We start from the raw sequence: 11,079 nt of genomic DNA, 5'->3' as shown, positions 1-11,079 counted from the left end.
GCTAGGATTACAGGCGTGAGCCACCGCGCCCGGCCTTCTACCCGACTCTTGAAATAACAAGGCTTGCAGTGATTTTCTCAGGTGTCTCAATGTCGTATGATGCTGGATCATGTGGTTGGCTAATTATATGGTTCAGAATTAGTATTTCTAAGCAAGAGACCAACGACAGGACCAAAAAGTAAGAGTCTGTGTTATTTGTATACTTTAAAGCATGGAGAGAGGAAGAGAAGGTGAGGATAAAAGAAAAGAAATAATGTGTGTGTGGTAAGAAACCCTTCGATAGTGGTTGCATTTAGCAAGCATTTATTAATCGTTTTCTACATATCAGGTATTAGAGATACTTACGATTACTTTTTAAAAGTCTATCCCCTCTACAGATTTATAGTATGATGGGAGAGACCTTATTGAACAATATTTGCAATGTGATAATAATACAAAACAAATCTAAACTAGTTGTCATACTGTTTCTTTGGTAATACTTTGTGTATATCTGAGAAACAGACTCTCTTAATATAACTGTAATACCATTACAGCTAACCCAACAATGCTGGGGTTAGGGGTACCAACTCCCTGCATAGTAGAAAATCTACGTATAACTTAACCTACTAATAGCCACAAATTTCCCTACTAACAGTCTACTGTTGACTAGAATCCTTACTGATAAGCATTGTCAGTTAACACATAGTTGTATGTTATATGTGTTATATACTGTATTCTTACAATAAAGTAAGATACAGAAAAGAAAATATTATTTAAAAAATTATAAGGAAGAGAAAGTATATTTACTGTTCATGAAGTGGATCATCATAAAGGTCTTCATCCTTGTCATCTACATGTGGAGTAAGAGGAGGAGGAGAAGGAGCTAGTCTTGGTGTCTTAGGGATGACAGAGGGAGAAGAGATAGAGGAGGTGGAAGGGGAGGTAGGAAAGGCAACACATTTGGTGTAATTTTGTGTCATAATTTCTATCTGACTTTTTTGCTTTTTCATTTCTCTAAAAATGTTTCTATATGGTTTTAATTCTTCTTCTACCATTTGCTTTAGTTTCAGTGCCTATATATCATAAAAGGGTCCATTCACAGAAGAAGTCAAAAGCAGTCTTGAATAATGGGAACTCCTGCCAGATTGTCTAATGTCAATTTATTTTCTGGCACTGTTTCTTCTACGTCTTCTTCCTCATCATATGGCACTGGTTTGGAAGCACTCATTTCCATCAAATTGTCTTCTATTTGTTCCTCTGGTGTGATGTCTATTAGCTCTTAAGTTTCTCCAAGATCCATATTTTGAAAACCTTTCACCTACCCACTCCCACCTTTTTTGCCATATCTGCAGTCTCTTTCATGATTTCCTTGATTGGCTCTGTCATAAATCCTGTGAAGCCATGTACAACATCTGGACACAGTTTTCTCCAGCAGGAATTTATTTTTTCAGGCTTGATGGCTTTCGTGGCTTTTCCTACAGTGGCATCTTCCATGGTGTGGTCCTTCCAGACGTTCATGATATTCTGTTGAGGTTCTCTTCCACAGTGTTTTTCCTATTGGGGTTCTTTTCGCATTGACAGTCCTTTCCATAGAGTACCGTGTGACGAACCTTAAATGTGGTTATGACTCCTGATCTAGAAGCTGACTTAGAGATACTGCATTTGGGGGCAAGTAGACCAATACCTTTAGTGTTTAACTCATGGGGGACTGGGTAGCCAGGGGCATGGTCCAATATCAGAAGAATTTTAAAAGGTAATCCCTTACTGACAAGGTACTTCCTTGACATCTGGGACCAAACCATTGATGGAACCAGTCCAGAAAAAGGGTTCTCAACTGTCTAGGCCTTCTTGTTGTACAATCAAAAGACTGGCAGCTGGTTTATCTTTTCCCCTCAAGGCTCATGGGTTAGCAGCTTTATAGATGAGGACAGCCCTGGTCATAAACTTAACTGCACTTGCATACAACAGTAGAGTTAGCCTATCCCTTCTTGCCTTAAATCCTGATGCTTTCTTCTCTTCCTTACTAATAAATGTCCTTTGTGGCTCCCCCCCTCCCCCCACCCCCACCCCCCTGCAGAATAGGGAACTTCCATCACTTCCATCTGCATTAAAAAACTATTCAGGCAGATAATCCTTTCTCCTCAGTTATTTTCTTGATGGCATCTGGGAACTTGTCTGCTGTCCCTTACTCAGCAGAAGTTGCTGCTTCTGTTATCATCACATTTTTAAAGCCAAACCTCTTTCTAAAATTATCAAACCATCCTTTGCTGGCATTAAATTTTCCAGCTTTAGATCCTTCACCTTCTTTTGCTTTAAGTTGTTGTAGAATGACTTTATTTTTTCTTGAATCATATTAGAATCTGTAAGAAAGACTCTAACATGCCTTTCTTATGGCAATCCTGCACCACATAAAAGCTGCATTTTCAATATGAGATAAAAAGGTATTTCCCAGAATGCAAAGTTTTTGTGCCTGCTGGTGTAGCTGCAGCAATGGCTTCATGAATTTCCTTTTCTTCTTTTACAATGATCCTTATACTGTATTCATTTATCTGGAAATGGCAGGCAACCACAGCTCCAGACCTCAGTTTACTGTACATAGCAAGCAGTTCAATTTTTTCTTACAATGTCATGACTTTTCTCCGCTTATGAGGAGCACTTCCAGTGTCAATAGTGGTGCTGTGTATGAGCTGCATGGTTTTATCAAAGGTTTACAGTAAACTCGATGAAAAATATGCAAGAACCGGGAGAGGTTACTTTTTACTGCAGTATGCAATTTTCTGGAGAGATGAACTGCTCACTTACGTTTGTCATGCATGATTAGTGTCACACAGTGTTTTAAGCCAATACTCTCAATATTCGAGCTCACCACAATAGCAACAGGAGGTGGCTCTGAAATTATTATAGTACTACAGTATGTACTACAGTTAATTTTATGCAGTTGTGATTTAATACTACTTCTTTGCATTGTTTACATTTCTCTGGACTATGAATGGCACCATGTATGATCTGTTAAGTAAGTGTGTGTGTAAGTTTTGATAAATTTTAACTTTTTGTAATAGATTTGTATATATTTTTTGGTAGTAAATGGATAAAATAGACTAGTATCTACATATAGTTTATGCATTCATGACATACCTTTTTCTTAAGTTTTTTGATGTTTCCAGGCTACAGTTTTTCATTGTGTTTTCTTAAATTGTCGCAAATTTCCAAAAAATTTTCCAGTTCAAACCCATATTATTCAAAGGCAAACTGTATATATTTTAAAGCAGTACTTTGTTAGTATTGACTAGTGTTCAAATGTCCCAAATAATCTTACACATTTTCCTTTACAGTTGGTGCAAACCAGGATCCACACAGATCTACAATTGAATTTGATTGATATCTCTTGAGTCTGTTCTAATCTACAGATCCTTCTCATCCCTGCCATTTTTTTCATTATCATTTGTTGAGGACATTAGGTCCTTTTGTCTGTAGAATTTCCCACATTATGGATTTTGCGATTGCAACTCCATGATATCTTCCATCCCTGTATTTCTGGAACCTGGTGATTAATTTAAGAAACTGGATCAAATTCGGACTCATTGATGGTGGGGAGATGGACATGTAACACTAAATTGATTACTGTGGATTTTCTCTTGCATTATATCAGGAGTTGTATGATATCTGGTTACCTCTATAGTTTTCTACTTAAAATAATTTTGCTTCTTGTTTTACATTAGTACATACTGTAGAACAATGCTATCCAATACAACTTCTTTTTAATGATGGAAATATTCTTTATCACTTCTCTCCAGTTTGGTAGCCACTAATCACATGTGACTGTTGAGCACTGAGGAACTGAATTTTTAATTTTAATAAATTTAAATTTAAATAGCCATATGAGGCTGATGGCTATGGTATTGGAAAGTACAGTTATAGGACTTTCAAAGCAGTATTAAATAACAAAGGTAGCAATAGATGTCTGTTCCTTATTTTAGCTTAAATTACTATACTGTTTCATCAGTAAATATATCAGCTTTATTATTAATGTTATTTTTAATTGAAAGATAATTTTATACATTTATGGGGTACAATGTGATGTTTTGATATGTATACAATGTGGAATGATTAAATCCATCATTTATGTATCCATTGCTTTGCTTGCTTATTTTTTATGGTGAGGCATTTGAAATTTAATCTTAGTTATTTTGAAATATGCAATACATTATTATCAACTATAGTCACCCTTCTGTGCAATAGATCCTAAAACATATTTCTCCTGTCTATCTGAAACTTTGTATCCTTTGAATAACAACTCCTCATTTCCTTTCTTCCCCACCCCAGCATCATTATACTCTCTACTTATATGAATTCAACTTTTTTAGTTTCTACATATAAGTGAAGTCATGCAGTATATTTGTCTTTTCTGTGCCTGGTTTATTTCACTTAGCATAATGTCCTTTGGGTTCATCCATGTTGTCACAAATGAAAGGATTTCCTTCTTTTTAAAGGCTGAATAATATTCCTGTGCGTGTAGATGTATGTGTGTGTATCTGTCACATTTTCTTTATCCATTCATCCATTGATGGACACTTAGATTGGTTCCTTACCATGGCTATTGTGGCAAATGCTGCAGTGAACATGGAGTGCAGATATCCCTCTGACGTTCTGATTTCAATTCCTTTGCATATATGCCCAGTAGTGGGATTGCTGGATCGTATGGTAGTTTTATTTTTAGTTTTTTCAGGAACTTTCATACCATTTTCTATAATGGCTATACAAATTTACATTCCCACCATCAATGTACAAGAGTTCCCTTTTCTCCACATTCTTATGAACACTTATTATCTTTTATGTTTTTGGTAAAGCCATTCTAACAGGTTTGAGGTGATATCTCATTGTGATTTTAATTTGATATCAGCTTTTGTGTACAACTCGTATGTTATAATTACATGACCTCATTTTTCTTAATGGAACAGCGATCTAGGGCAGCCCTGCAGAGGTACCTGTTCTACTGTAATCGCTATATGAACCACATGCAGAGTCTACGCTTTGAGCACAAACTGTATGCTCAGGTGAAGCAGAAAATGGAAGAGATGCAGCAGCACAACATGTCCTGGATTGAGGTGCAGTTCCTGAAGAAGGCAGTTGATGTCCTCTGCCAGTGTCGTGCCACACTCATGTACACTTACGTCTTCGCTTTCTACCTCAAAAAGAATAACCAGTCCATTATCTTTGAGGTAGGAGTAGTTCCTGGATGGGGAAAAAGCCTAGCTTGTGTCATAAGACTACTTGATCTTTCATAGATAAGATATATAGAGTCTTAAAGGTTCTTGTTTGTTCAGAAAATGTGGGTAAACATATTATAGTGTTTATTACGAGGATACAGGAAGTTTCTATTTCTTTTGTCTTAAGCTACAATCAGATAGACGTGGTTTAACCAGCTAGTGATTAAGTGTGCAGGTTCTGGAGTTAGCCCTAGATTTGAATATTCATCACTTTTTGGCTCTGTTGATTTGGAGCAAATTACTTAATGTCTTATTTCTGTATTTTAAAATGGAGATATACATTTATACAGCACCTGGAACATCATAAGTTCTCAATGAAAGCCTTTATTTGGGTAAAACTAACCCTATGGTATTAGAAGTTAATATGGTGGTTACCTTTGGCAGAGAAGTAACGACTAAAAGCGGGCTTTTAGCAATAAAAGTTTTTTCTAGGAAAGATGCTCGTTTAAAAGTGATATCCATAGATGACTAGACAATAAGACTGACTAGCAGATGGGAATTTAGATGGGTAAAATGTACAAAACTAGCCATAGTAGTAAAGGATAATAAAAATGTAATCTTCCATGTATTGTTCTCGTATAAAGAAATAGGGCAGCCAGGTGTAAGCAAGAATAGGTGTCTATTTTTTCCTCAAGTTTTCCTTTGAGTTTTTAGCAAAGAGCAGTTCCCAGAACCAGAAGATTCCAAAAGACTTATTAAGCCCTTTCAAATTGTCCTTAGTATCCTTCCAAAAGTAGTGGGTGAATCTTTAGCTCTTTTAACATTTTAAAAATTGTTCTGGAAAAGAAAGAACAAGTTGTTAGAGGTGAAAGCCTTTAAAGAACTTTGCAGGTGCAGTTAAACCACCTATGAAAATTATGGAATCATTGTTGAGAGTAGTGTACAGTCTACAAAGCAGCTAAAATGTTTTATCTTTTAGGTTTATTTTTGAAGCCAAAATTTACTATGTATTCTTCTTGCAGAATAACCAAGCAGATCTAGAGAATGCCACAGAGGTGCTTTCGGGCTACCTCGAACGAGATATTTCCCAAGATTCTCTGCAGGATATAAAGCAGAAAGTACAAGATAAGTACAGGTAAGATTTTTTTAAATAGCTGTTGAGTAAAACTTTGTACCAGTGGTGGTCTAGTATGCCTTAGCAGTGAAGTTCAGTCATAGTAAAACTGGGTGTAGCATATCCAATAACTGAGCTGCTGCCATGTGTCTCACAGATTGCTTCTGTCCATTGGGACTCGAATTGTGGATAGTAGTACTGGTCAAGCATAGAGGAGGAGTTCAGCCGTTAATCTCACTGCTGATTCTACTTCTCTTCAGCTTTCACTATTTAGTTGCTGCCTTGCAAGGAAGAAAGAGCCCAAAAAGAACAAGTGGCCTTTAGGGTGAGGGGTGAGAATTGGATGTTGGTCTTAGCCTGGGAATCCTATGGGTTGTGGCTATTGATAAATGAGCTAAGAAACTTACCTTTTAGAGTTTTTATTAGATTTTTTTTTATCTCTAAGGAGAGATTTACTTTGTCCTAAGAGCAGATGTTGCTTCAAGACATGCTGCCTCTTAAGCTTAAGATGCAAAATGTTTGATTTTCTCAACATGAAGCTGTTTCCCCTAAAGTTTTTTCCTGGCAAATGATAATATCTTTTTAAAGTAGTAGGAAAGTTTGGAAATTTGAAAGACTTGGAGATTTATTTCTAACTAATATTTTCACTTTCCTTAGCCAACTATAGCTACTATATTACATTTATAGTACTTTTACAGTGAACAGAGACTTTATAGATGTGAATAAATAACCCATGAAATTACTTCTTTCTGAAACTGTTTATTTATTTGTAGATCTACAGACTGAGTCATGATTTCTAAGGCCCATCTGAACTTCTAACACTTTATTGCTTTAAAATTAATTCCCCTGACTAGGAATTCTGGCTTTCAAAAAATATTGTTTTAATGTTAGAAGCAGTTGAATGTATCTGTACATCTAGTCCTGAAAATACTAGTTTCTACTAAAAACAGATGCTTGGTTACAAGTCTGGATAAATTGTAGGAGTTCCTTAAAAATAAATAAATGCCTCTTTTTTTTTTTTTATTACTGGAGGCTGACAACAAGTTTTTTTTTCTCTTTGATTACAGATACTGTGAGAGTCGACGAAGGGTTTTGTTACAGCATGTACATGAAGGCTATGAAAAAGATCTGTGGGAATACATTGAGGACTGAGAATGGCCCTGCATAAAATGAACTCTGAAAACTTTACCATCTAGAGTGCTCATGCAATTAAAACAAACAAAACAAACACAAACAAGGAGGCACTAAGCCTATTCTGACACCGCTGGTCTGTAGTACCAGAATTCTGTTTTGTTAACGGAAAGTTTAAGTAAATTATATTGTAATAAAAAAGGTAGATAAACCATTGTACTACAGTATTCTAGGCCGCCAACAAAAGTGTGACAGACACACTAAAAAGCCCTCCAACTTTAACTTGTAACGTAGCTTCATTCTCAAAGCTGACTCCTTTTTTTTCTTTTTCTTTTTCCTGAGTGTAGTACAGTTAAAATATCAAACAGCTCCTTGATACTGCTTTTCATGTCCAAACCAGCCATTTTGTTGTACTTTGGTAAAGGACCTCTTCTCCTTCCTCCCCTACACATACAAATGCACCCACACACACAGACTGACTCTCTTTCTCTCATACCCCAAGGTCATGAGTGAATGATAATTAGTTCCTTGTAAAGAAAATCTTGGAATGGGGAAAGGGTAGGCAGCAAGAGGATTAAATAAACAACAAAAAAACTTTGTATATGACTTTTAAAACAAGAGGACAACACAGTATTTTTCAAAATTGTATATAGTGCATATGCATGGACAAAGCAAGCGTGGCACGTGTTTGCATAATGTTTAATTACAAAAAAAATATTTATTCTTTAAAAATCTTCAAGATTATGTCTATTTGCTGTGCATTTTCTTTCAGTTTGCTTTATCTTTCCAGGGTTGGGGTTGGGATAAAAGGTGTCTTGGTTTAGCACCTCTGGAAGACCTAACTAGAGCTCTTCAATTTCCCTTTCCTAGGGTTACTTTGCCCTTTCTGGTTTTGGAATGTCTGATGCTGGCCGTGGGCCTCATGCCTTGAATTCCCAGCTCTTGATCAGGGACAAGGAGGTCAAGCTCTGACAAAAGGCCGTGTCCTGATAAGAGCTGCAACAGGGAGTTTTGTTGCTGCGGTTCGTGAATGATCCTGTCCCCAACCTAATCCCCCTCCATGGCCTCATACCCAAGCCCTTGTGTGCCCATGTCATGCACAGAGCTGTAGGCTTCCTAGGCTCCCTGTCACATCCAGAGGAAGCATTTCAAAATTTCTTTTCCTTTTTTGTTTTCCCTTAATTGCTGCTTTGAGCCTTTTAATTTAGTTACGGCTCATCTCTCACCCCTTCTCTACGTTAGGGTGTCAAATAGAATGTTTTGCTTTTAAATATTAAAAAGTAGCCATTCACTTAGTCTCAGATTGTGAATTTAAAATGGCAGATACTGAAATTGCTCGTGCGTGTTGCTGTGGGTTCAGTTTGAAGGCGAACACCCCCTAGAACATGATATTCCCATCTAGTGCATTTAAATAGAAATCACTGAGTTTGCTTTTTTTCTATTGTCAGCAGATAGGAGAATTAATAATGCATTTTAGCTGTGATGTCCATTTTTATGAAATTTCTACTAAGAGCTATGTTAAAAGTAAAGGATGGTGGTGGTTTTATTAATTATATACCTGTTTAGGCCATTTAGGCTGTGGTGTTTTGCAACAGGTCAGCATCCCTAAATCTGTCAGTTTTATACAGGAGTGCAGAGTGAACTAGGCAACTAGATTAAGAGGTCTAAATATTAAATACCAGTTTGGGCTGAGGACCTCTTTGTCTTCCTTTAAATGTCTTGTGCCTAGGGAGTGTTTACCATTTGTGAGGCAGCTTTGTCTGCTCTTGCATTGTACATCTTATTACTCCATTGGGAAGTAGGTTCACTTTCCTCTGGCCTTTTGCCTAAGTTAGGCTTTGCTGAATCAACCCTACTTTTCCTTTTAGAAAAGGTTGTTACATGAGATGTACTTGCAACTGTTCTTTTCCCATCAAAAATCAGTGAATGTTTGCTGAGTATATTATGCTGCTTCCTCAAACTACTTGTCGCTTTAGGATCAACTTTACCTGTACCTTTTCTCCTTCCCTCACTTGCCACCTCAGGTGCAAATCCGAACTCAGTGTCTGCTTCTTCCATGTTCTCGTCTCCCCCTGCCTCGCCTTTTCCCCCCATCATTCATTTGACTTTATTTTACTTTAAATGACTGCATCAATCTTAAGAGACATTTATCAAAACGTTTAAGTTTTTTTTTTTTTTTTTTTTTTAAAGAAAGCTCAAGTTCCTTTCCCTGGTAACTTTGAAAAACAGCCAGAGTTGCTAGATAGATATATGTGGTTCCCTTAAAATGCTTTGTGTATGTGTGGTGTTTTTAAAAAATCTTACTGGTTAACTTTGCAGTATCTAGGTTTGAGTGTCATGAATCCTCTTTACATGCTCCCCTTGCAACAAGTATCCAAAAACAGTGTGTGCACTTCATAGTATCAGCTCCCACCCGTGGAGAAACAGTGCTTTTTAGAGATGCTTTCTATTTTAGCGTTGGCATACTACCTGAGGGCATTGCAGTTGTGAGTGCGTTCCCTGATTTGTATGGATCAAGCTGAACTGGCCTTTTCTACTTCCAAGCTTTTAACAGCTATCATCGTATTTGACAGAAGTCCCAGAGTTAATTGCTTTCTCTGTTAGTAGCTTCAGTGCCCCCAGCTGGGATAGGCAAGCCATATTGTATGACAGCTTCCCTATTTCACCTACCTAAGTCTTTTTATCAGAGGGCTCTATTCACAGTAAGCACCAGGGTCTCCTTGTCTTCTTGAGGTCAGTTACATTGTCATTTGAAAAGTGCATGCTTCATTTGAACAGCAGATTCATTGAGCAGCAGATGGACTTCTAATGATTTAAAATAAAATTTTGATCCAAAGCTCAGGACACAACTGCAGTGGTAAAATTGAGTAGCATATAATCAGATTCTAAATTCTGTGTAATGTGCTGCGACCTAGATTGTATGTGTTTTATGTGTGTTTAAATAAATAAATACACATGTGTATACATAACACACATATACAACAGATCCAATACTGACTTCATTTGAAATGGTTGAATTCGCAGTGTAATATTGGTTCAGCCATGATTAGGAACTGAAATTTAGTACAAGAGAGAAAAGGACTTAATGTGACATTCACTTAATTACAAATCCCGGTATAGAGCACTTGGGGGATGGGATGGGGTGGGTTGGTGAGACAATCAGATTGGTAAATTGATTAAATGCTCCTAACCCTGTAATTTTGTGCATAGAGCACCCTGTGCTGTGGAAATAACTGTTCTTAGATTTTCATTGTAACTGGACTGTTCAGGTTGCCCAGAGGGAAAGAACATTCCTAATTCTAATAAAATAAACTTTTATTTTGTTATTCCATTAGTTACTTATGTTTATTTTTATAGTTAAAAAAAATGACTAGGTGGCTAACAGCCACCTGTATTATGTGCCTTATTCACTGTTCCTACTTAATATAAAATGTCAAGATTTGGTTCAGTTTCTTTGCAAGGAACTGTGAATGAGACCATCCCCCACACTTAACTTGGTTAATAAGGCCTTCAGAGCAATTTCCGAAAACTTGCCAGTTTCTGTGTCTCAAACATTAAATTTAGATTGCTGTTTGTGTTACAACAGTGATACATATTAGATACCCAGTAGATCTTTGAATGTCAATTTTTCGAAGATAAAATACTTTA

At 36.8% G+C, this 11,079-nt stretch overlaps 1 protein-coding gene across 1 annotated transcript in view; it reads left to right on the top strand.

The window, feature by feature from the left end:
• The window catches only part of ARIH1 (ariadne RBR E3 ubiquitin protein ligase 1), a 108,025-nt gene extending 97,268 nt beyond the window's left edge, over nucleotides 1–10,757 (top strand). Inside the window, exons 12-14 of the mRNA XM_012640625.1 lie at nucleotides 4,938–5,198; nucleotides 6,209–6,321; nucleotides 7,368–10,757. Coding sequence (XP_012496079.1) covers nucleotides 4,938–5,198; nucleotides 6,209–6,321; nucleotides 7,368–7,452 — 459 coding nt within the window. The 3' untranslated portion in view covers nucleotides 7,453–10,757. The remainder of the gene's footprint in view (nucleotides 1–4,937; nucleotides 5,199–6,208; nucleotides 6,322–7,367) is intronic.
• The last annotated feature ends 322 nt before the right edge of the window (nucleotides 10,758–11,079 follow it).

The sequence above is a fragment of the Propithecus coquereli genome, unplaced genomic scaffold, assembly GCF_000956105.1.
Source record: "Propithecus coquereli isolate 6110/MARCELLA unplaced genomic scaffold, Pcoq_1.0 Scaffold155, whole genome shotgun sequence".
NCBI classification, from domain to species: Eukaryota; Metazoa; Chordata; class Mammalia; order Primates; family Indriidae; genus Propithecus; species Propithecus coquereli.
This window is presented reverse-complemented; position numbering and strand designations above follow the sequence as displayed.